This window comes from Trichechus manatus, unplaced genomic scaffold, assembly GCF_000243295.1.
Source record: "Trichechus manatus latirostris isolate Lorelei unplaced genomic scaffold, TriManLat1.0 scaffold00026, whole genome shotgun sequence".
NCBI classification, from domain to species: Eukaryota; Metazoa; Chordata; class Mammalia; order Sirenia; family Trichechidae; genus Trichechus; species Trichechus manatus.
The window spans coordinates 10,049,752-10,077,178 of NW_004443962.1; the positions used below are offsets into that span (position 1 = coordinate 10,049,752).

Sequence of the window (27,427 nt, forward strand, 5' to 3'; positions counted from 1 at the left end):
TGCAATAATAAAACAGAATATCGCGTATTGGAATCCACTTTCAAACTTCAGAATATGATAGAGCTCGATGACACATAACCAGGCCTGTGAAATGTCTACACTATCAACTACTGTATTTGATTAGAAGCCCTGGTGGTGCAGTGGTTAAGAGCTTGGTTGCTAACCAAAAGGTCAGCAGTTGGAGTCCACCAGCTGTTCCTTGGAAACCCTATGGGGTAGTTCTTCTCTGTCCTATAGGGTCGCTGTGAGTCGGAATTGACTCGACGGCAATGGATTTGGTTTTTTGGTTTTATCTAAATGTATAGAAAAGTTTCTGAAAGGATTCACAGGGGTTACCTCTGGAGAGGGGAATGGATTAGACAGCGTGTGTGCATGGAGGTGGACTTCATTTTTACTTTCTATATTTCTGAATTGGGTATTTATAATGCCTAAACGTTTTTTTTTTTTAATACATTCAGGTACTTCTTGTATAATTAAAAAGAAAAGAAAATGTACCTAAAGGAATTTACTTCTGGTTATCGCATTGATCATATACAAAAAGAATGCTGGTCTAGGGGTTGGGTGATGTGCTAAAAGCTAGCTTGTGTGAATTCTCCCAAGTCATTTTACCTAAAAAGCTCTCTGCTGACTTACTTGTAAAATGAGGTGGTTGGATTAGATCATCTGTTTGATTCTATGATTCTTCTGGGTAAATGGGAAGAAAGTCAATCTGAATCGGAAGTCTAAATTAAACAGTAGTTTAAAGAAGTATCATTTTCTAACATTAAGGTAAATTAAAAGTTTATCCAAGTTACCCTTGCCATTTCATTCAAGGCTGCAGAAGCCTCCTTTACCAATTAGAAGAACCAATAAGGAACCCTAAGAGTACTGAGATGTTTGGGTTGATTTTCTGGTCTCTCCTTTGGAGTCCCAAGCCTTACAATGTACTAAGGCCAGCCTGGTTAAAGCCAAAACGGTTTGAAATGTTAAAATCATTCTACCAAAGTTCTCTGATAAGCTGCTGAAATAAATTCCATGGTTTGTTTTATGTTTTAGCTATGTTTAGGCTGGGGTAACTTTCTGCCCTCTCTTTCTGAGTGTGGGCTAAGATGGAAAGCTATTGTTTGAAACCCACCAGGTTGCAAAGTACAATCATAAGACTCCATCAAGCAATTTAAATAGATCATATTCTAAAAATGCAATAAATTATAACTATAAAAACTCGTTAGGGACCTTCATAACCCCTATTTCAGTGAAATATTCTAATTTATAAGACTTAGCTGTGAGAAGAATCGTTAAAATCTTTCTGGAGTGTCTGGATTTTCTTATGTTCTGACCACGCTAATGGCCTATTCAGGAGCGGGAAGCCTAGGTATATGGCTCATAAACTAGTTAGGAATGAGGCTGGGTTTTCTGCTTTGGAGCTTAGGGAGAAGCTGAGGGTGAAGAAGCCTGTTCCAGGATAAAGAAGTAGAGATCTGGGAGAGTCTCAGGTATAGAGCTGAGGTTAGGTTCATTCAAGGGTTCAGAAAGGTGAGGTACCACACAATGAGGACCAGCCAGAGCATCAGAAAACTGTTAAGCGAAAGAGGCTAATATTGTTTGAGCACCAACCAACAACAAATTTAAACGGTTGGTAAAAAGCACAATGGCTTAGGGGAGAGATTTAAGCTATGTCACTGCCTGTACTCTACACCAGCCTATATTGCTCCCATGCCCTGATCATAGCTGACACCCTCGTGGGTCTCCTAAGGTCATGGTGTTAGTTCCTAGAGGTCATCTCCTAAGTCTGAGGTTCCACGTAAGCCAAGAGGATAAATGAAGGGAACATGACCCGTCTCTGTTGAGTACAACACACCCAAATGGATGTTGTTAAAGCACTCAAAAATTGCACCATGAAGTATTCTCTTCTAGGAAGGCCCACCACATTCCCCCAAGTATTGCTTATATTTCCTATGCAACCAGCAAACTGTTTGAGAGTACAGAAATAAACTTTATCTAATCCCTTTTTGTATGATTATAATTCCAAATTAAAATGGAATTGTATTTTTCCTATGTTTATAAGTCTGTCCAGACTTTTTCATAGTTTTCTATATATCTCTTTTTTAATATAATGCTTTCTTCATATTACAGCTTTTGTACTTGCTTAGTAATATGGTATAATCACTAACTTCTGTACTATCTATTTCAGGGACAAATGTAAAATTAATATGATTTTTAACATTAATTTAAAGCACTTTGTGTATTTAATCTTGAGTTTAAAATGAAGCTTGCACTTATGCAAACATCAAAATGCATTCCTAAGTTTTAGCAGAAATAATAGTAAAAAAAAAAAACCTAATTAAAAAGATAAGTGGATGGGAATTTAATCTCTTCAATCTAAAATCTCTTAGCTGGGATCCTTCATTAGAGAGGTCTCATAAAAACAAGTTGTAAACATTCTCAATAATTAAGCATGAATATATGATCTATTGTAAAACTTGGCCCTTAGGCCATATATGCTTAAATATACAAAACTACATTTTTATTTCATTCCTTCTTGTTATTTTATTAGCTCCATCTTCCAGTGAAATGCATTTGTGTGTATAATCGTCTTGTTCCTATACCTCCACCATGGACCATATTAAAAAATGCTTCTTCCAATAAACTGTGAAGTATTTGATAAGCCACAGGGAACGTACACCACAGAATGTTGTTACCAATTAATAATGCTGTTGACTTGGTTTATGAGGATTGAATTATTCATCAGAATCTTTTTATATTATGTCACTACTAGCTAAAACTTAAGAGACGTTGGAGCACCTACAGGATAAAGAAAACAAAATAGTTTTACTTAAAAATCAAACACTCACCTCACTTTAATCCCTATACTTCCCATACTCAATAATGGCAGTTTACTCTTAAGCCTTATCATTTCTGAACATAAGAGAGTATTCATGAACACCCAAAAACGTGAGGTAGGAGAAAACACTGGTTTGGGAGCTAGAAGATGTGGGTCTTAGCTCTACCACTAAGTGGCGTTAGGACCTTCGGCAAGAGACTGTACCTCTTGTTTCTATAAATTCTAAAATGAGGGCTTGGATTAGTGGAGTGTTAAGATTTCTTTCAGTTACAACACTTCATTAGGGCTCTATAACGTTTGTTTAGAAAGTGCAAAGATAGCAGCTGGTCTACTTTGACACATGTTAGAAAGAAAAACAACAAAAAATATGATTTGAGATATTCGGGTAAATAAATAATGTGTAATCCTCCCCGAATCCCCCCAAGACTTTTCGTTCTCTTCCTAGCAGGCTTGGTGTATCTGAGATGTTGATCATTTAAAATAGTTACAGTTTGTGATGAGGACAGTTACCTTCTGGAAGGGTAAGTGGAAACAATTGAGATAGAGGGACTTGTGTATGCTAAAAACAATGGCTGGTTCCTGGCACACTTCGAGAACTTATAATCATCACCCACTGGGGATATCTTTGAACTAATTAGTCATTTAGGTAATATTCTTTTCTTTGTGTGAAAGTGGAATTAACCATAATTAAAATATTCTGTATCAGAAGGTTTACTACTATAGCAGAATTTTATACGGCAATATCCTCAAACATAATAATTTTGACTAACATTAAATACTTCATAATCCCCCTCCTCTCCACCTGCTTCTAGACAGGAGCGGGAGGTGGCTATTTTAACAACTGGGTCACAGTCTACTGACACCCTTAGTGGCTGCCTTTCAACCATCTTCAAGCATTCGGCCTTCCTTTATTTTCTTTTTATTGAAGAAGAATGCCAGATCCCAGAATAAAGCCTAGCTCTCACAGGTTTTCTTCCTCTCTGTAGCAAGCTTCCCAGTTCTGGCTGCTAAGTGAGCATCATGGTCCCAAAGGGAGATGACCAACAGGTGACTGAGGACGGGTGTCACATCTGAGGGGTTTCTTTCTTTTCAAGTTTCAAATTTAGAATCTAAGAAGATGGCCAGACGGTACCAGACTGAGGTGAGTTAGTGCATAGCCTGGAACTTAGTGAGCTGGGGGAAGGGAGGGGCACTTGGGAATACCTACACGTGTGTGTGATGGCGTGTGCACAGGCGTCCAGATGAGCAGAAGTAAGTGCTGGCCAATTCTCCTTCCTGATAGAAGGGGCTGGCTCACACCCTATCTGTCCAGAAAAGACAAAGAAAATATATATTTGGCTGACAATGAAGATCAATTTCAAGCGAGAGAAAAAGAAGAACGGGTTGGAGGAAGTACAGAATAATGAAGTATTAGCCTTGACTTTTCTGGAAAACGTTTTGTTTTTTCTGTGTGAGGGGAGTTACACAAATGAGAATGAGGTAACATCATGCTCCCACCACAGCACATTTCATGGCATAGTAAGACATGTCTGAGAACTCTCTGAGCCACCGCTATTCTTAAAAAGCTATTCTCCACAGAAAGAAAACAGGTACTAGCAAAATGCTGCCTTCTCAAATAGACTGATTTCATAAAGAATTGAATATTTTACAACCTGAATTGAAATACAAGAATGTAATTCAGACATCACTCAATGAATCTGAAAGTCTCAATATTACAAACTGTTATTTTCAAACAAGGGTCATTTACTAAAATCTGACCCTGGTCAGTGATAGCTGGCATGGGACTTTACGTCCCATGCCACCACATATACAGGCTGAAGACACTGTATGTTCTGTGTGATTTGTCATTTCACTTTTAAGAAAGTGCTAACTCAGAACGGAATTAAACTTTTTCACACAACATTTAATGCGACTGTATTAAACATTTAGTCACCCGTACTATAATTATTTAAGGGGACAGTAGATGAGAGTGTATTTCACAGAAACAAGGTTAACTTGAGACGGAGATACAATGCGTGTGCTTTGAAGTCACTGGAAAGCACTTGGTCACCAGAATAAATGGCCAAAGGTTTTGGATGTGATCACAAATAAGAAGTCATATAAGAAATGGCTTTCTTAGAAAAAATGTAGTGTACACGTGCCTAATTTCTATCATCTATATACCTCTTGGCTATTTTATTATTAAAATCTGATACAGGGTTTAAACTTCTTTAGAAGTTAGTGGCATTTCTTCCTATTCTGATATGTGACTTGGGGAAGGAGTTATCTTCATATCCTAGACACCTCTGATTTCTTTGCATAATTACAATTAATCAATCAGTAGTTTAGCACTGGCACAAAACGTAGAGGGAATTATTTAGGTAGTGTTTTATGTGTGAGACATTACACTTTCAACCCAAGAATCAGGCATAGTTATGCCATTCGTATAGTTTTAAAAATCACCTATTACCACTTAAGTCCGGCGATATTACCTAGTAGTCTTGAAATTAATGGGATAATCTGTAGTCTAACAAAACCTCCGTATGAAGTTCCTCTCTTCTCCTTTTTTTCCTGTTAGATGTGCGATTCCAAGCAAATGCGCAGCACGCGGTATCGATTTCGTCTGTGTTTAAACTCCCTCCAGTCTGTGCTATTAAACTGACACAACCACATCAAGGTAGAGTCTGTCATAGGATTCCCTGAAGCACAGAATGAGGAGGAGGCTGAGCAAACACGACCCAGGAAGGCACCAGTTGAACCAGGACAGCTCTGTAAGACAAAAACACGCAGTTTTAAACATTCATGTAACACCAGCTGAACACCGCCTCTGCGCCCACCGGCTGAACGCCGCCTCTGCGCCCACCGGCTGAACGCCACCTCCATGCCGGGAGTAACTGCTCTGCCTTCAAAAGCACTTACAATCAATGCACCCCAGGAGGTCTGGAAACCGCTTTCAATAAACAGTGAGAATCTAGAGACTAGGAGATGCATGTAATATATTACAGGCCTTTGACGTGGAATATTTTAAATCAATGTTGCTAATAACATTTCATCAGTTTAATTCACCTTGACTTTGGTGACAAGTATATCAAAGGAAAAAAAAACCAATCACCTTTAAATGCTAGTTGGTTAATTATTTTTTAAGTGCCCTCTATCACCATTACTCTTGTTCCTGTTTAGAAATCTGAAGGAGCAGAAAGACAAGAAAAATCATGAGATAATACTTTTATATTTTTGAAGAGAAATACTTGATTCTCAGCAAAAATATCAAGTAGTAGTCACTGCAAAACACATTAGAAAGTACGCAGAAAAATAAAGTAAAACATAAAAGTCAATCCTAATTCTACCCCCAGAGAAGCCCCTGTGAATATTTTGGTTTATCTCTTTCTAGTTGTTTTTTCCACTAGCATAAGTGGTTATATATGATGCCAATTACTGGAAAACCTACAGCAATCATCTAAGCCAGCAATTCTCTTGTTAGATTTAATGGTATCAAGAACGTGCTTCTTCAGAGTGAGTGAGTGTTTATGGCGATGGGAAATTTGGCAACGACTGGAGTGGTAGTTACACAACATAATTAATGTAACTGATATCACTAAATATGGCCCCTGAAAAATGTTGCATTCGAATATGTTGTGTTATATATATTTTTACAAAAAAAAAAAGAACATGCATCTTCAAAAATGTTCTCTCATGAATTCAGGACTCTTCCTGAAGAACAGGGTAATCCTCAAGCTCCAGGGACCCTTGGAACATGGCATCTATCCAGCCCCCTCTACCCCAACGCCCTCTGCCAGTTACCTCGAGGCTTTGGGGGCAGAAGTGAGCAGCCCTTTGGCATAAAGAGTTGGAGGGGGTTGGATGACTTGTCTAATTATCCATTTGGCAGTTTCAATAAAACACAGATGAGGGAAACAATTCCCTGGTACCTTTTTTCTTTAATGCTAGTATAGGTTTATATCTTACCTTTGTACTTCTACAGAATGCTAATACTGCCTTAATCTTCAAAAATCACCCGAAAGATTTCCACGCTGCCGTTTTAGTTTAATCCATAATTCATATGGCTAAAAGAGTAATTTGTGCTCAGGAATGGAAATGAGAAAACCAACGGGTAAGGAAAGGTGCTGAAAAACCTTTTTTTCTGAAATATGCTCACAAACACAGCCTTCCCACCTCTCAATTTCTACATCTTAACAGTCAGACATGCTATTCTACAGTATGCAACAAAGACATATATTTCAATGGTGTTTTTCTGCAAAGCCTGTTCTCTGTGGATTGAATATAATCTAAACACTCAGAAAGGCTGCAACCTCTGTCATCCTGCCTTTATTCTGATATTCCTGAAATGACAACCCAGGCATTTTCTGCTTTCATATTAACCACATAACCTCTGGATTTCTGATGATATTTTTAACAGGCAAAAAGAAGCAGTAAAAAAATAAGAAGGAAAAAGTGGCGAAATATAGACAATAGCATACTGTAAGAGTTAAAAGTGAGCATTCTGACTTTAAGGTAGAATTTTAAACAATGTGTAATAGAAAGTATGGCGCTTGACAAAGCAGTCTACAACAATGGCATTTTCTACATCTTAGAGACTGTATTTTACGGGGAGCGGGAATACACATGTAGCAACAATAAACTTGTCCTTCTTCTCCTTACACCTAGGAATTTGTCAAATATTGCCAAAGCAGGCCTCTTATTTCATCAGAGTTGTAAAATTATTCCTTCTACCCGGGTTAAGATGAAGTCTTTAAAAATGCCTCCCTGACAACTACCACGGCCTCCACCAGACTGAGTCCAGTACAACTAGATAGTGCCCGGCTACTACTACTGACTGCTCTGATGGGGATCACAACAGAGGGTCCTGGACAGAGCTGGAGAAAAACGTAGAACAAAATTCTAACTCACAAAAAAAGACCAGACTTACTGGCCTGACAGAGACTGGAGAAACCCTGAGAGTATGGACCCCAAACACCCTTTTAGCTCAGTAATGAAGTCACTCCTGAGGTTCACTCTGTCGCCAAAGATTAGACAGGCCCATAAAACAAAATGAGACTAATGGGGCACAATAGTCCAGCGACAAGGAGTAGAAGGCAGGAAGGGGCAGGAAAGCTGGTAATAGGGAGCCCAAGGTCGAGAAGGGAGAGTGTTGACATGTCGTGGGGTTGTTAACCAATGTCATAAAACAATATGTGTACTAACTTGTTTAATGAGAAACTACTCATTCTGTAAACCTTCATCTAAAGTACAAATAAAAAAACTAAAAAAAAAAAAAAAGCCTCCCAACAGCTCTTCAGTGCCCTGGTTTGTTGACTGGTTTTCACTGCGTGCCTGTCTCTGAGAAGCCAAATCTACCTTTCAGTAAACTCACTCGGCTCAATCAACTGCAAATCCTCTTTGAAATCTTTTGCCTTTTCAGAAAGCAAAGGTCACAGACAAGGGAACCACTAGATCTTCCGACTGAAAACCACTCACATAAACCACAGCTTTGGTGCTCTAATTCACAGGAAGCTGCTTCAGAGCTTAATTTGACTTAGCAGTAGTAAAGCCAGTTGCTGTCCTTTCTGGGCCTGATGTCACATGATGGAGTTGAGCCAACTGTCCTAATCCACGAAATATTCTTATTCTTATGCTTTTTATCTTGTAAAGTTAGCACAGCTTTCTAACATTCCTTCCTTTGCCTTTCAATGGAGGAAATGTGAATCCATGCTCTAAGACAGGCCTCCATAATTCACCTCTATACTTCTGCTGGTTCTCCAGCATCTACCACACTGTAGCCTGAGAACTCTCTTCGCCAATTTTTTCGTGCACACAGGTGCTACATTTTACTCAGTGAACTGGGCCCTCCACCAAATCGTGATGCTCTGCTGGGAATGAACTAACGAGATTATGCTCATCCTCTACCTGTTTCTTCCAGACAACGCTATTGTACTTTCCACCTCATCTTTCTCTTCAATGACGCCAGCTTTTGGTTTCTACCATCTTCTAGTACTTGTCTGGATCCAACTGCCACCCTCCACAATCAACCTTTTACTTTCTTAAGTGATTTAACGAAAATTATGATGATAGCAAAACTGTCTTCATCCTCACTCAAGGCGAGAAGCCAGCTGATGCTGTGACTTCAGGTTAATGTCCTGCTCCCTCCACTCCACATTAACCACTCAGAAGGTCTTGCCATCATGTTGCCTTATTTTACGTCTCAGATATAAAATCACTTCTCACGAATCCACATCTATTGACTCTGCCCTTTGTTCTCCTGGTAACCTTTACGCTTCCCACCTCTGTCAGCCCCCTGAATCTTTGGAGCTACAATGTAGCCTCAAATTCATGGTCAGACACTTCAATGAAAGGACTGAGGCAAAAATCTTTAATGCTTTTAACCAAAACCTCCTGCAAAACTTCCAAAACAACAACAAAATAGACAATATGAACTTCAGAATAAGTCACCAACTATCAAATACAAATATTAGAATACATTTCAGAGCACATAAGGAATATAACAACAGCATTCTCAAATTCTGTATGTGGAGTTATTAGAATAAAACATCACTGTGCTGTCTGAAATAACTTACTGAGATTCTCAAAGCAAACATTATAGGAAGCAACTCAGTTTTACAAGTACGCTTATATCAGGGGCCCATTAATCCATTGCCATAGAGTTGATTCTGTTCATAGTGACCCTGCAGGACAGAGTAGAACTACCCCATAAGGTTTCCAAGGCTGTAATCTTTACACAAGCAGACTGCCACATCTTTTCTCCTGCAGAGTGGCTGGTGGGTTTGAACCATAGACCTTTCGGTTAGCAGCCAAGCGCTTAACCACTGTGCCACCAGGGCTCCTGATATTAGGGGCAAGTAACAGCTTTTTTTTTTTTTTTAACGTCCTTGAAAAAAACAAGTCTGAAAAACTCCAGGAAACTTCTGACATGGTTCCAGGTACCCAAAGCAGAATGGAAACATGTGGGAGACCCTGTGATCAAAGGCTCCAGATAAGCTCCACGGACGCCCAGCACTGGGGGATGGCAGCCTGGATAATGTCCACAGTCAATGACAGGCATGGCCATCATCTGGAAGCAAATCACCCTCCGAGGCCTGTCTCATTAGGCAAGGCACTCTAACGTGTCATTATAAAAAAAACAACCCATTGCCATCGAGTCGATTCCGACTCATAGTGACCCTATAGAGTCGTTATGAGTTGGAATCAACGTAGATGGCAGTGGGATTTTTAATGTGTCATTAGTCCTGGAAGATTATCTCTGATACAGTCAACTACAGATAGCACACTGTGGCGGGAAAAACTGAAAACAAACCTAGTCAGGAAGTTTAGTACTTCTTTGAGAAGTGGCCTAAAAAATCCATATATCTTTATGATGATTAAAAGCCAGACCTTACAATCATGTAACTAATAGGTAAATTTTTAACATAAAACTAATTTCTGGGTGAGTTTTTCAAGTTTTAAAATTACTTAACTATGGCGTTTGAAGACAGGCTCCAGTGGAAGGGAATTCAATTTGTCATATAAAAATCTGGGGGTGTCAGGCCACAGAACTAGAAGTTATTTTTAAAAAATAGTTTTACAGAATTTTCAGATTTACAATTTGTGTATCATTATTCCTCAGCTACAAAGACTATGGACCTCTGTGACTGGACTTTTTGGGGCAAAATCAATAATGGTGTGTGAAAGTATTTTAACATAGTTTTCATAGTTCTAGTAACCACAGCTTCACAAACAAATAAATAAATGCACTTGTTTAAAATAGAAGCCTAGATACTTAGATTCCTAGCATCAATCAGCTAATTATCCAGAAAGAAAACAAACATTTGGCGAGTGCCAGCTCTGTCTTGGGCTCGGTTCTTTCACATATTATTTTCCCATTTACTCTCTAAAATGCCAAAATTTACTGAGACCTTTTTTTCCCCCTGAAAATTATCTTGGTGGTTAAAATAAATTATTATGTAAAGTTTCATTTTTCACAATAATCATGGAGTTTAGGCAGAAACCTTTTAACATCTACACAGATAGGTATAAGAATATGTGATCAGAAACCAAGCGAATATATGGAAGCTTTTTTTTTTTTTTTTCTTTTTGAACCAGATCAATCCTTGGTTACATAAGTGAGATAGGGATTAGTGAAAATGGTACTAAGTGTTTCCTTCTGCCACTTATGTCAAAGAAATAAAAATAACTGTCTGTATCTGGTCACTATGAATCTGCAAAAGAAGGAATGAACACTGGCTGATGTCAGTTCTGGCTAGTTCACATCAGATGCCCGTGTCCACTGAACAAATCAAAAGCTGCAGCTGGATCTATGAGAGTGACAGAGACACTCCACTGGCCAAGCAAGATGAAGTCAAAAAATGGCCAGAGGGCACTGACAACTTCCCCACAGTCAGATGGTTTAGGGTGGGTACCATTATTGATGTCTTCCCTGCCTTTACACGTCTATATTATATGCCAGAGACCACATGCAAGGGATTTATTTGGGGGTAAAATTATCTGGTATCTACCGTTATTGTTTTTAATACTGTTGTTGTTGTCGGGTGCCATCGAGTTGGTTCCAACTCACAGCAACCCTGTGTACAACAGAATGAATCACTGCCTGGTCCTGCGCCATCCTCACAATCGTTGCTATATTTGAGCCCATTGTTGCAGCCACTGTGTCAATCCATTTCGTTGAGGGTCTTCCTCTTTTTCGCTGACCCTCTACTTTACCAAGCATGATGTCCTTCTCCAGGAACTGGTCCCTCCTGATAACATGTCCAAAATATGTGAGATGGAGTCTCGCCATCCTCACTTCTAAGGAGCATTCTGGCTGTACTTCTTCCAAGATTCATTTGTTTGTTCTTCTGGCAGTCCATGGTATATTCAAAATTCTTTGCCAACACCATAATTCAAAGGCGTCAATTCTTCTTTGGTCTTCCTTATTTATCATCCAGCTTTTGCATGCATATGAAGCGACTGAAAATACCATGGCTTGGGTCAGGCATACCTTAGTCCTCAGAGTGACATCTTTGCTTTTTAACACTTTAAAGAGGTCTTTTGCAGCAGATTTGCCCAATGCAATAAGTCATTTGATTTCTTGACTGCTGCTACCATGGGTGTTGATTGTGCATCCAAGCAAAATAAAATCCTTCACAACTCAATATTTTCTTCGTTTACCATGATGTAGCTTATTGGTCCAGTTGTGAGGATTCTGGTTTTCTTTATGTTGAGGTGTAATCCATACTAAAGGCTGTAGTCTTTGATTTTCATCAGTAAGTGCTTCAAGTCCTCTTCACTTTCAGCAAGCAAGGTTGTGTCATCTGCATATTGCAGGTTGTTAACCGGGAGGAGAAAAATCTATTTCCAGCAGACAGGAAAAACCAGGACCTGCTAGTCTGCATGGACCACTTAGCAAATCTGTGCCCATCAGTTGGAAAATTGTTTCTATCACCCCAAGGGACCTCACATTCACCTCTGATGCTTTACCAGGCAAAAGAGAGGCAGTAAGCCTCTTAATTTCAACTGTGACACAACTAAAGTAGATTAAATCTGATACGTAATAATTGTTAGACAAGTCTGTTTAAAAAAACTAATTGGAAGCAAAGACCTTCATCTAACATACCTGGTGATGATACCCTCCCCTAATGGAAACACACGTTTGCAGGAAGATAGTAAACAGTCGTCTGAATTCATTAATATCATTGTCCTTCACATGATAAACCAAACTAATATCAGGTTTAGCAAAGTTGAAACCTACTTTATTTTCATTACTGACTGATAGAAACAATCTAGTATGTTGTTAATTATATTAAGAAATTCAGAGATCATTCAAATACTTTTTGCTATGAAAGTACTGTTTCAAAAGTGTACAAAACTGAGGGCAGGTTCTGTTTCATCAGCTTTGAAAGTTTCAAAAATGTATTTTCCAGTCAAGGAGGTTAGAAGGTTATTATTTCAATTATAAGCCTGTTAGAGAGTTTCTTATAAACAAATGGGCTCTTGGAGAATCATATTTTAGAACATTTCTTGCATTTGAATCTTATAAATTATCCAAACTCACTGGTATTTGATGAGTAGTTAAGAGAACATAGACAGAAAAAGGTGGTAATATTAGATTAAGATGAGGGAATAAAATTGGATATAAAACTTGTGTTGTAGTTGTTAGGTGCTGTCGAGTTAGTTCCCACTCATAGCAACCCTATGTACAACAGAATGAAACGCTGCCCAGTCCTGCGCCAGCCTCACAATCGTTCCTATGTTTGAGCCTACTGTTGGGGCCACTGTGTCAATCTATCTCATTGAGGCTCTTCCTCTTTTTCACTGACCCTCTACTTTGCCAAGCATGAAGTCCTTCTCCTGGGACGGGTCCCTCCTGATAACATGTCCAAAGTATGTAAGACAAAGTCTCATCATCTTCGCTTATAAGGAGCATTCTGGCTGTACTTTTTCCAAGACAGATTTGTTTGTTCTTCTGACATTCCATGGTATATTCAATACTCTTTGCCACCCCCATAATTCAAAGGCATCAATTCTTTGGTTTTCCTTATTCATTGTCCAGCTTTTGCATGCATATGAGGCAATTGAAAACACCATGGCTTGGGTCAGGTGCACCTTAGTCCTCAAAGTGACTGACATCTTTGCTCTTGAACACTTCAAAGGGATCTTTTGAAACAGATTTGCCCAACGCAATACGTAATTTGATTTCTTAACTGCTGCTTCTATGGGTGTTGACTGTGCATTCAAGTAAAATGAAATCCTTGACAACTTCAATCTTTTCTCCATTTATCATGATGTTGCTTATTGGTCCAGTTGTGAAGATTTTTGTTTTCTTTATGTTGAGGTGTAATCCATACTGAAGGCTGTAGTCTTTGGTCTTCATCAGTAAGTGCTTCAAGTCCTCTTCACTTTCAACAAGCAAAGCTGTGTCATCTGCATATTGCAAGTTGTTAATCAGTCTTCCTCCAATTCTGATGCTGCATTCTTCTTCATATAGTTCAGCTTCTTGGATTATTTGCTCAGCATACAGATTGAGTAAGTATGGTGAAAGGATACAACCCTGATGCACATCTTTTCTGACTTCAAACCATGCAGTATCCCCTTGTTCTGTTCGAATAACTGCCTGTTGGTCTAAACTCAGGTTCCAAATGAGCACAACAAAGTGTTCTGGAATCCTCATTCTTTGCAATGTATCATAATTTATGTTCCACACAGCTGAATACCTTTGTGTAGTCAATAAAACACAGGTAAACATCTTTCTGGTATTCTCTGCTTTCAGCCAAGATCCATCTGATATCAGCAATGATATCTCTCGTTCCATATCTTCTTCTGAATCTGGCTTGAATTTCTGGCAGTTCCCTATCAATGTACTGTTGCAACCGTTTTTGAATGTTCTTCAGCCAATTTTTACTTGCATGTGATATCAATGATATTGTTTGATAACTTCTATATTCCATTGGATCACCTTTCTTTGGAATAGGCAGCTATGTAGATCTCTTCCAGTCAGTTGGCCAGGTAGCTGTCTTCCAAATATCTTGGCATAGACGAGTAAGTGCTTCCAGCATTGCATCCATTTATTGAAACATCTCAATTGCTATTCCATCAGTTCTTGGAGTCTTGTTCTTCATCAATGCCTTCAGTGCAGCTTGGACTTCTTCCTTTAGTACCGTCTGTTCTTCATAATATGCTACCTCCTGAAATGGTTGAACGTTGACCGATTCTTTTTGGTACAGTGACCCTGTGTATTCTTTCCATCATCTTTTGATACTTCCTGCGTCATTCAATTTTTTGCCCATATTATTCTTCATTATTGCAACTCAAGGCTTAATTTTTTTCTTCAGTTCTTTCAGCTTGAGAAATGCCAAGCACGTTCTCCCCTAACTCCAGGTGTTTGCACATTTCATTATAACACTTTACTTTGTCTTCTTGAGCTGCCCTTTGAAATCATCTGTTTAGCTCTTTTACTTCATCATTCCCATTCAAAACTCATATGTATAAATTCTTATTTTAAGATGCTAAAAAAGAATCCTAGATAATTATGTTCTTCTTTTCTGAAGTGTTAAGAGAATTTAAACCACAGAAGAGAGAACAAAAGAAAAAACTAAACATCTGTGTAAAATGGAGCCACTACAAGCCCACAGACATCAGTACCAGCTGGGCCTGCCTTCGATGTGGCCAGTAATCTTTCCAGCTGTCCCTGCCAGCGTCTACTGCTACCTCCTTAAAGGTTATTTTCAAGTTTCATTTCTTTCCTCAAACCTTTTCTCCACTACCTTCCTATCAACTCTTAGTAGATGAACTAGTTTCTACCCAGGAAGTTGGTGCCATGGAGAAGAAACTCCTTTGATGAGCTGTCCAGTACATGTATCTGCTTCCGTAGACTGCTTTCTCTCCTACTCAGTTGAAGAGGTGTCTCTTCTTTTAGCCAAGGCTAACTCTTCCATCTGTATTCAAGATCCCATCCCTGATCTCCGTCTTCTTCAGAGGGGTACCTGGTTTCTAACCTTGACTTTCTTTTCACTCTATATGCACTGTCCAATACGGTAGCCACTAGCCATATGTAGCTACTTAAATTTAAACTTAAATTAATTAAAATAGAATAAAACGTGAAATCCAGCTCCTTAGCTGCACTAGCTACTTGTGGCTAGTAGCTACCGTATTGGACAGTGCAGACAAAGAACATTCCACTATCATAGAAAGTTCTTTTTTCTTTTAAATTTTATTTATTTTGTTGTTGAGAATATACACAGCAAAATGTACACCAATTCAACGGTTTCTACTTGTACCATTTAGTGACACTGATTACATTCTTTGAGTTCGGCAACCATTCTCACCCTCCTTTTCTGAGTTGCTCCTCCCTCATTAAAATTCACTGTCCCCTAAGGTTCCTACATAGAAAGTTCTTGAGTGTAGAATATACACCATACACTCCCCTTAGCTGATCTTCTCCCATTTTTTCCCAAGGCTTTAAACTACATATAAGCACTTGACATTAATTTACACTGTATGTTAAGACAGTAGATTCAAAGTATTTTTTAAAAAGCTATCGAGCAGCAGTTCTCAACCATGGCTGCATATTAGAATCCCCTGGGTGGCTGTTAGAACTGGTTAAAAGTCCAGGTTAATTAGATCAGAAACTCTGGGGGTGAGTATGCCTCAGATCAGCCTAGAATGTACTTCAAGAAACACAACTGAGGATATTTTCTTTTACTGGCATGTGAAGACGCAAAGGAATGAGAATTCTCCATATAACCTCTGCAGACATTAGTGCCACAAACCTCTCCCATAACACATTTAGATAGTAAATAAAATATCAAATTTCTTACCTGTATGATAAAATGTGAGAAAAAATAGAAGTACTCCCATGAACATATTACTTAAAAAAGTGACAACTCCACAAGTAATTCCTTCTGGAACTGGGTAGACAGTTTCCACAAAAATTTCAAAAAATATAGGTATACTGCTATTCAAGAATACTCCCAGGAGAATACAGGAGGTGTACAATGTCACTAAAATAAAAACACAAACATTTTAGTTTCATGGTAGCAGCAGTGAGTCATATCAAATAAATCTTCTGGGTGTTCTCTTTCATAAGTTACCAGCTCTGGAATTTTATTTCTTTTCTATGGTAGCTGATAAAGTTTGACAAAGCATCACGCATCTGTCAGCTCTTTTCTTTGCTCAGGTTTTCTGGAGTAGGTAGACAAAGGTTTTGTTGCCGGATGATTACCAGTTTATTTGCTTTATCTTTTTGGTAGATTATTCCAAAGCACAAAAATAATTTTATCACTATACTATAATTAAAAGAATTCTTTTCCCCTTAGTCACAGTCCTGACATACAGAGGAATAGATAAAATATAGCCACTTAATTCGAAATATAGACTCATTCTAGAATCTTAAACAGAATTTAAAATCTAAGAATAAATATAAGACATTAAACGTTACTGAAAACTACATGTTTAAAAAGACTGGTTAATATAGCTCTCAAGTACAAAATAAACATTATTCAGTATGTAATTTCCGGAGAAACACTTAGAATTAGTCTTTAATTTTGAAATGAGTTTTGTATCAATTGTTTTTTAAATAAGTAACTTTTTGAGATACTGAAAAAAATTTCACTCAGAAATGATGTAATCAACAGTAGTTAGCCCTATTCTATAGTGAAATCTGTCGAATAAAGATCTTGAAATGTTTAGGTAAATGAATCTCACTACAAATAATTTTATCACTGCCACTGTCTTAATTTGAAGGTGAAAACGGAAGCAATGAGGAAAAAATGATATCCTATCTAGAAAGTCGAAACACATCCCCTAAATCCTAATATCATGCTGCTGTTGTTAGTCACTGCTGAGTCAATTCCTACTGATAATAGTGAGTAGAATTTATTCTAAGTTTAAGACTACAGGGAAAATATTTTTAATAAAAATAGTTGTTAAAAAAACAAATGTCTGTATGGATACTGCAGAAAGTGAGGGACTTACCCTAAATCTGTAATGGATTAGTCATAGATTCACAGAACTTACTAAATTACTAGAATTTATCATAACTGATTGCAATCACAGCAGTCCAAGACATTGTCAAAGGGGTAAAAAAAATACCAGCATCCACTGTTTCCTCACAGAATTTCTCTAATTAACCTCTATTCCCCCTGCCCCATTATGCAAGTCTTTTAGCATGATTATAAAATATTTAGTATATTCTAATAACTCAAATAGCTGGTAATTACTTTGACCTTTTCTTTGAACAGAAGACAGTAGACATGAAAGTATAAGAAAATAAAATGACAGTGAACAAAGAACAGAATGATGGCTACTGCAATGACCAAACTAAATGGGAAGCATCTAATAGTTACAATAAATATCACTTAAAGCATCAAGTAATTTTCCAGGGATTCTGAAATAAAAATAAAACCTAACACCTCATGCTCACTGTATGTTTGCTGGACATAGATCACAAAAAGCAATCTATATGTTCTATTTTACCCATAGCTCATTGGTGGTGCATTAGGAAATCAGGGATGGAATATCAATGGTAGCTCTTCTAGACTATTCTATTTCTAAAATACTTTATAATCATTTATTGGTTAGTCAGTGGTAATTAGAGCAGAGAGGATTATTTATCCAAACACAAATAAGCCTAGGAGTTTAAAACAAGAAAAGATTGAAATCAATGACAGGAAAAATCAAGTCTTAAGAACCAGGAAGCACAGCTCTCAGGAACTGAGTAAAAATTCAGAAAACACTGATGGAATTATTGGTAGCTGTTTTCAGGAAACATGTTTATAAATAATCCTTTCTATATACATTTTTTCTGAAACAAATATATCCCTCACATGTAATTTGTAATCAGTCAAATTACAATGTAATAAATACAAATAATCATAATCTGTATATAACAGAATAATTGTACGTTATAAAAAAAAGAAAAATGCTATTGTAATGATAAAGAAATACTGAAAAGGAGACTGTCAGTGTGGGGTCTTGAAAAGAGAGATTCGACTTCGCTGATTTTTCTCAAGCATGGTACAAAACAATGAGACATGGGATGTGTCAGAAATCTAGAGTATGGTGAAGCAGAAGCCCTGTCTGAAAACCCTCAAGACCAGCCCAATCTCTTGGCCCTCATTTCATGCTCAGTGAGAATCTTCTGATTTTGGTTTCCTAGGTATCTTAATTTTGGGAACGAACTGGGAGAAGAGACATACATAACTGTCTTGGAAAGATAAAATTTCTTTTGTGGTGAAACACTGTTGATGGATCTGTAAAGAGTTCATCTTCTGGTGAGTAATTTGAAAATGCCTATCAAAATAAAAAATGCAGTTACTCTTTGACTAGCAATTCCACTTCTAAGAATTTATCCTACAGCTATACAGGTACAAGTATACAAAGAGCCGTCACTGCAGTACTGTTTGTAGTATGAAAAGATTAAAAAAAAAAAAAAGCTAAGTGTCCACCAGTAGGGGTTTCGTTGTTTAAAAATTTATCAAACATCTAAATGAAGACATACTATGCCACCATTAAAAATGAGGTAACTGTATGTACTGATATTAATTGACAGCAAAGATATGTAAAGGAAGTCTCAGGGTAACACAGACGGTTAAGTGCTCGGCTACTATGCAAAAGGCTGGTGGTTCGAACCCACCCAGAAGTGTCTCTGAAGAAAGTCCTCATAATCTGCTTCCAAAAAGTCACAGCCTTGAAAACCCTATGGAGTAGTTCTACTCCGCACACATGGGGTCACCCTGAGTCGGATTCGACTCGATGGCAACTGCTTTGGTTTTTTTGATACAGAAGTGAAAAAAGTAAGGTGTCGAAAAGTGTGTTATATAAAAAGGATATATATAAATGTTTGTAAATGTATAGAACTCTCTAGGAAAGTACATAAGAAATTGGTAATCAAGGTTGCCTCTAGAGAGGGAAATTGGGGGCCACACGAGGGTGAAACTGACTTTTCACTGTATTATCCTTTTGTACTACTTGGATTGGACTTTTTTTACAATGTGCATATACTACCTATTAAAAAAAAATCAAAGAAATTCCATTGTAGACTAATGAATTGGCATCTAATACAATTTTACTTTATGTGAGTTTGCTAGCCAGCTGACTCAGAAATGGTTACCATTGGGTAAGCTGACCCACAGAGCTGATGTCTACACCTTGAAGCCATACAGCCCAACTTAGATGCAGGATCCTTGGCATAAATATTTCTACTTCATTTATTAGAATTCCTATTATAAGTGGAGCCCTGGTTGCCGAGTGGTTAAGTACTACGGCTGCTAATCAAAAGGTCAGCAGTTTAAATTCATCAGCTGCTCCTTGGAAACCCTATGGGGCGGTTCTACTCTGTCCTATAGGGTCGCTGTAAGTCAGAATCAACTCGATGGCAACAGGTTACAGGTTTAGTACAAGCAGGATAAATGGGCTGAGACAGACAATGTAAGTTCAGAGGCCAGTAATCAAAAAACAAGTATTTTCCTTTAACTTTCTCAGTCTTGGTGCTTGCTTCTTATATTATCATAAAAATGATGATCAACAGAAAGAAAAAATCAAAATGATTTATGCAGGAAAGGGTTAAATTAGATCTTCATAATCAGAATGTGGGGAAGTGAGCTGTGTCAGGACTGATTTTATATATTCCACAGTGTTCTGGGACAGGCATTAAGTAGAAGCCGATTATTATGAGTCTGAATTGACTTCCATTTGAGTTTTCAGCTTGGAGTTTGATACAGTGTCTTTATATGCTGGTTTGGCAGATCCAGTGGGTGAATGTCATCTATTCAAAGTCAGGCAGACAGGATAATTTCCTTCTCGTCAAAGAAGGTTCAAACTACATGATCATTAAATAATTCCATGGCTTTCTATAGTAAGTATTGATACTAAAATTATAATAAACTGCCTTTCAATTAAAGAGTCAAGATAATTTAGCAGAACAAACACAACTGAAGTGCTGAGGCAGATTTTTTTCACAGTAGCTAATAATACTCCACAGGCTCACAATTTAAACTGCAGAAAAACAAAGTCCCGTGTAGCAAAAAATAGTTACAATAGATGAATTTCAAGCATATGAACTGGATCAGAACCCTGAAGTACTCCTAATGCCCCACCCCCACCCCCAGCCCCCCACTCTCAATGGCAAACCAAATTACTAAAATTTAGGGAACAAAATTGTGTTTGAATACATTTTTGTTAACTAAAACACTCAAACCCTGGGTGATTGCAGTTATAAAACAAATTACAGAATTTCAGATAAGAATAAGAACTATTTCCCACTCAACATTTAATGAAACTCTCATGGTATCATCAACAACAACTTCACAGTCTCAGATTTATAGTTTTTTGAACAGTTTTTGAAACTCCTTCCAAATATATTATCGTATTTGGTTATCCTATTGGCTCAGCAGCCATTTATATGCACAAAGTTAAGAAGTTATTTATTAATATTCCATTCTATTAAAAAAAAACTATGTCTAATCATGAGAGTCAACTTGATAGCAACTAACAACAACAACAACAATAATCATAAGAAGCCACATCCTCCCCCAGCATCAGGTGCTGAGTACAGCAGGAGAAGTGTGCTAAAATCGAGTAATCCATTATAAGCAGGACCCTGACAAGCTACCAAAGGTCTGGAAGAGAGTGACTAGGCTGGTAAGAGGTGTGAAATCCACGTCTGATGAGAAACGGCTGAAACAACTGGGAGTGTTTAAAGACTAAGGACAGGCATGACAGATGTCTTCAAATGTTTCAAGGGCTGTCAAAGGAAGCAGGAGGGAGCTGACTAGCTTCACTGGAAGAATTTCCTAGAACCCAGAGCTGTCCAACAGAATAGGCTGCTCTGTGATGCAAAGGGTTTCTTTTTGCTAGAGGTATTCAAGCTGAAGTAAGATGAACATACATCTAGAATGTTACAAAAAAGAGTCAATTATTGAATGATATATAATATGAGGTATGACTAAGGTCCATTTCAGTCGATCAGTAACAAACTTAAGTACATGTAGGTACCTGTATACCCATTGCCATCCAGTAGATTCTGACTCATAGCTACCCTATAGGACAGAGTAGAACTGCCCCATAGGGTTTCCAAGGCGGTAAATCTTTACGGAAGCAGACTGCCACATCTTTCTCCCATGGAATGGCTGGTGGCTTCGAACTGCCAACTTCCAGTTAGCAGCTGAGTGCTTAACCACTGCGCTACCATGGCTCCTTACATATAGGTAGTAAAATAATAAGGATATTAACATCAAAAATCTTATTGGTGTTTCTAGCTATATAAGAATAATAGAGAATTTGTTTAAAGTTTTATTAAGAAGTAAGAAGCATTATAAAACAATACAAGCTCTTATTATGTACTATCTTAAGGATTAGAATCAAGACATTTCCCTAAAGAGTATGTTTATAACACTAATACAGTTTACTGGATAAGCTTTTATTATTGTTCATACTGACTAAATTTTTATTTCATGGTAAAGTTAGGAAAGTTAACTGGGAATTATTAGACTTTTATTAAAATATTTTGACAATCTAAATTAAACTTCATATTATAAGTAAAAACACTTCTTTTGGAAAATAAAGACATGTGTAAAGAGAAACAGTAAACATTCACAATTTTTGTTAACCACATATTTTTTTCATAGGTTCTGGGCATGTTAAATGGGGTCCTTGGGTGGTGCAAATGGTTAAGCCCTGTGCTACTAACTGAAAGGTTGGTGGTTAGAACACACTCAGAGGTCCCTTGGAAGAAACATCTGGCAATCTTCTTCTGAAATGGTCACACTGGAAAATCCTATGGAGCAGTTGTACTCTGCACACATGGGGTCACCATGAGTCAGAATCAACTTACTGGCAACTGGTTTGGTTTGGAGCCTGCTGAAGATACAGAATACATATATTTATGTGTATGCACACACACAGAGATACACATTTCTATAGGACTGAGCTGTGTCTCTTCTTGGCCTCACATTTTCTTGCTAAAAAAATGACTGCTGTGGCTTCCGTGATCTACTCCTAACTAAAATATTCAGCACACAAAAAACTAAGGCTTCAGAAGAGGATATGGTGTATTTTGCTGCAATATCATTAATGGCTATGATTTTCCTTCCTGTGTGTTACTAATTTTCTGGTTTAGTGTCTTTGTTGGAGTAGCTCAGTCCTATAAAGACTGACAATTACATATAGAGTCCCTTATGGCTGGACAGCAAAATAATTCTCTCTTAAACAAAGCACAACTAGTAATCCTTTGAAATAATGGGCCCAGAGTTAGAGACTGGTTGTAGAATCAGATATCAGAGGTATAGGTCTATCAGTAACTTGCAAGCTCCCCAAGAATTACTTATAGCTCTGAAGAAGGCAATAGATTATTAAATCATCAAGCACTGATTGATTACCTGGTCAAGCCCTCTCTGGTCAAAAAATACAGATTCTACTTAAGATTTAATTTTTCTTCTTGAAAATTCCCATGGGTAAACATTATATGATCTTCCTCAATAGGCCCTTTGAGTATTTCCTGATTCTTACATTTAAAAGGTTCTTTCACAGATCTATTCTCTTCTTTTAATTCATGTTCTAGTCTTCTTTCCTTGGTCAGCATGAACATGAGTAACCATAACTTTTAGTTCATAAAATTGAAAAGAGTAATTAAGTCACTCCTTAGCTTTTTTTCCTTAAAGCTTAAAATCCCTCATTTTCCTAATAATGCACATTTCTTTAATGATGTTCTTAACTCTTCTTTCAATTTTCTCATTTTCCCCTATCTTTTGGCAAGTGGATGCTTTTGTTTCATTGCCTATTAAAATGGGACATAATTATCTTTATAAAGGCAAAATACGTGGAAATCTAATAAAAGAATTACATGCATATTACATACCTTTTTAATACAACTGAGTAAGTCTTCCTTCTATAACTATCACTTGATGTCAGCTAGTGGTCAGCTATCACTCCAGCGGCTTGTGCCTAGCTAGTCACTCCCTCACCCCCCACTCAGTATTTGCTTCTGACATCATCATTCTAGTAACTTGAATTAGATGAAGAACCTCCCCCAAGGCAACTTCTGCCGGTTAAACAGTCAAATTACATTGTTTTAGCAAAACCCACACCAAAGGGCTAACATTTTTCAAAATGCTATTTTCAAAGCATTCATCTGTTCACTAGAAAATGATTGTATGAGTTGTGGCTCACAGGGCTGGACAGCTAGTTCTCCAAGAAGGTGGATAAGGTATTGCCATAATTCTGTTTACAGCATAAGTGTCAAGATTTTGAAACTCACATTATTTAGTCATGAGGTTACTGACTTGCCCTATTGTAAATATTTCAATTAATGAAGATACAACGCAATTTTAAGTACTGAGTTTCCCTAAGCGGGGGCATACTGGTGAGAGCCTCCAAGAGGGTGTATGTAAGCCGGTACCTATATGAAAACAGCATGCCTGTGGATAGGACTGGTAGATTCTGTTCTTCTTCTGTGGAGATGGCAAAAGTAACATCAAGATCAGTGGCAACTGAAGGTTTTAATGAGACAGCAGTAGCACTTATATAACACATGGGTTGAACAAAATTAAGTTGCTTTTAATTTATTACATTAACAATTATGATTAACACCTATATTTTCAAATGCTTTTCATACAGATTCTTCTGACAACAAGTAATAGAATACTAAAATAAATAAAATAAAATACTAAGAAATACTAAGTTTGCTAGGAAAAGGGGAAAAAGACTAGATACTTCCCTGGTTAAAATGAGAATGACTCTGGTAAAAAAGAAACATGAATTTGCCATTACTGACTTTAAATACCAGCCTAAGGTCTAAAATTTGTCTGTAATTAGATTGTGTAGTAAGCTCCCTTTCGTGAAACCTCTTTTACTTAAAAGGAATTAGGTCAGATTTTTACAAAGGCAGTAAGGGTATCTGTGACAGATATATTCAAATTCTCCAATGTTCCACTAAAATGTGCTCTTTTGCCTTCCTACATTAGTGCTGAATAATAAAGAGTGGCTTGAGGTTGCTATCATTGGCAATAAGTCATAGCTACTGAGGATCACAACGGAGATAATACACACGTCATTCATTCATTCATTCCTGAGGGCCTGTGCTAGGTACTGGGATGGAGGTGGGGGACAAAATTTATAAGGCACAAACCCATGCTCCAGATTTTCAGACTAGTAGGGGAGATAAAAATACACTCAGGAGACTATTAAGTGGTAAGTATGAGGAAAGAAAAAAAAAATGCTATGATAATTCAGAGAAGAAATGTAAACCAATTTAGTTCTAACTTCCTCAGTGTATCTATAAGTTAAAAATTCATCTTTCAGCAGTATCGAAGTGACATTCAAAAACTGACTAGCAATTGAAAACAACAGTAGAATTTATAAATTCAGTGGTTGTTAAGATGTCCACATCAAATTCAACTTTTCAATTCTGACCTTGATTTCATTTAGAATTCTGCTCTCCTTCCTGTCCAACACAATTATTTTCAACAAGAGTCAATTACATCAATTTCTTTTAGGATTTACAAAAGATGTTTAATTTTTTTTAAATAATTTTTTTTCTGATTATAAAAGAATAAGCTCATTATACAAATTTAGACAAAAAATGAGGTAAAAAATTAATTTCTAATACTTCTACCCAGAGATTAAAACTGTTAGTTTTATCATGTTAAATAGAAAATATGCAAAATTTTATGAATGTACTGTTGTTGTTGTAGCATTGAGTCGGTTCCGACACATAGCAACCTCATGTACAACAGAACAAAACACTACCCAGTCCTGTGCCCTCCTCACAATCGTTGTTATGCTTGAGCACACTGTTGCAGCCACTGTATCAATCCATCTTGTTAAGGGTCATTTTGAGTTATCCCACATCAGCAAATGAAGGTCCCGAAAGCTTGACTCCATCCACATCATTAAGGTCGATTCTACTTTGAGGAGGCAGTTCTTCCCCATTCGTATTTTGAGTGCCTTCCAACCTGAGGGGCTCATATTCCGGTGATATACCTGACAATGTTCTGCTGCTATTCATAAGGTTTTCACTGGCCAATTTTTTTCACAAGTAGACTGCCAGGTCCTTCTTCCTAGTCTGTCTTAATCTGGAAGCTCTGCTGAAACCTGTCCACCAGGAGTGACCCTGCTGGCATTTGAAATACCAGTGGCATAGCGTACGGCACCACAGCAACACACAAGCCACCACAATACAACAAACTGACAGACGCATGGTGTATGAATGTACTATTTTATAATAAATAATCTACATTTAATGCAAGGGAAAGAAATCTGTTCATTATGCATTCATGATTACGTTCTTGTACAATCTAACAGATGCTTACTTGACATACAGTATCACAAAAGATATCAGAGTAATGTCACGAATAAGAAGAGTTGTAAACTAAAACGATTCCACCAGAATGTTGTATAACTGCTAAATTATGAAACTACACTTCTCTTTTGATTTCTTCCTTGGCCCATTGGTAGTTTAACAGCATGTTGTTAAATTTGCATATGTTTGTGTATTTCCAGTTTTTTTTTTCTGTTACTGACTTCTATCTTCATTCTGTTGTGACTAGAAAAATACTTTGTATGATTTCAATCTTTTAAATTTATCAGGACTTGCTTTGTGACCTAAAATGTGGTCTATCCTGGAGAATGATCCATGTGCACTGGAGTAGAATGTATATTGTGCTGTTTTGGGGTGGAGAGTCCTATTTATGTCTGTTAAGTCTAGTTAATTTATAGTGTCATTCAGATGCTGTTTCCTTGCTGATCTTCTTTCTAGATTTTCTGCCCAATATTGAATGTGGCATACTGAAGTCTCCAACTATTTCTCCCTTCAATTCTGTCAGTGTTTGCTTTATACATTTAGGTGCCCCAATGTTGGGTGCATATATATTTATTACTGTTAAATCTTCATGATTAATTGATCCTTTTATCACTATACACAATGTCCATTTTTATCTCTTCTGACAGATTTTGTCTTAAAGTCTACTTTGTCTTATATTAAGACTGCCACCTCAGCTCTTTTTTGATTATTATTTTCATGGAATATTTTTTTCCGATACTTTCACCTTCAGCCTATTTGTGTCCTTGGGTTTAAGGTGTGTCTCTTGTAAACAGCATATAGTTGAATCTTTTTTCTTTTTTTTTTTTAAATCTATTCCGCCACTCTCTGCCATTTGATTGGAGCATTTAGTCCATTTATGTTCACTGGAATTACTGACAAAAAGTGACTTATGTCCACCATTTTGTTATTTGTATGTCTTAAGCCTCCTTTGTCTTTGTCCTTTACCACTGCTTGCTTTTGTGTTTTGTTGGTTTATTGTAGTCAGTCTTGTCGGTCCCCTTCTCCTTTCCTTTTGTGTATGTTTTTCTTTATGTATTTTCTTAGTGGTTACCATGAATGCTACATTTAACAGCTAGTATTTATAACATTCTTGAATCTCCATTCTTGTTGCTCTTCAGCCTCAGTAATTTTAACTATGTTATCCTCTAATTTGCTGATTCTTTCTTCTGCCTGATTAAATCTGTTGGTAGCAACTTAACTTCAGAAGCATACAAGAAATTCTATATCTATACCATTCCTCTGCCCCCACTCCATTTTGTTGCTGTTATCACTAATTCTGTCTTTATATTTCACGTGTCCTGTAACATTATTTTATCCTTTCCTTTTACATATTTGTTATTAAAAAACTTGAAGGACAAAACATTTAGAATTATCAAGCATGAACACCTTATTACTAGCCCTTATACTTGTTCATGCATTTCCCTTTATTAGGTATTACTAGTCCTTATACTTGTTCATACATTTCCCTTTATTAGGGATTTTTCTTTTTATGTATAGTTTGAACTACTTTCTAGTCTTTTCCCTTCCATCTACAGAACTCCCATTAGTATTTTTTATAGGGCTGGTCTGGTGGATATGAACTCGCTCAGTTTCTGTTTGTCTGGGAATGTTTTAATTTCATGCTTGTAGTTTCACTGAGTATAGTCTTCTTGGTTGACAGTTTTTTTCTTTAAGCACTTTAAGTATATCATTCCGTTGCCTTCCAGCCTCTCATGTTCTGAGGAAAAATCGGTACTTAATCTTACTGGGGATCCTTTGTATGTGACTGCTTCTCTCTCACTGCTTTCAGGAGTCTCTACCTTTATTTCTGAAAGCCTAACTAT

General features: G+C 37.3%; 1 protein-coding gene across 1 annotated transcript in view; it reads right to left on the reverse strand.

The window, feature by feature from the left end:
- Nucleotides 1-416: 416 nt before the first annotated feature.
- SLC49A4 (solute carrier family 49 member 4) overlaps nucleotides 417-27,427 on the reverse strand; it is a 114,872-nt gene continuing 87,861 nt past the window's right edge. The window contains exons 8-9 of the mRNA XM_004373625.3: nucleotides 16,105-16,287; nucleotides 417-5,569 (exon numbers count right to left, since the gene is read on the reverse strand). Of these exons, the coding sequence (XP_004373682.1) occupies nucleotides 5,454-5,569; nucleotides 16,105-16,287 (299 nt within the window). The 3' untranslated portion in view covers nucleotides 417-5,453. The remainder of the gene's footprint in view (nucleotides 5,570-16,104; nucleotides 16,288-27,427) is intronic.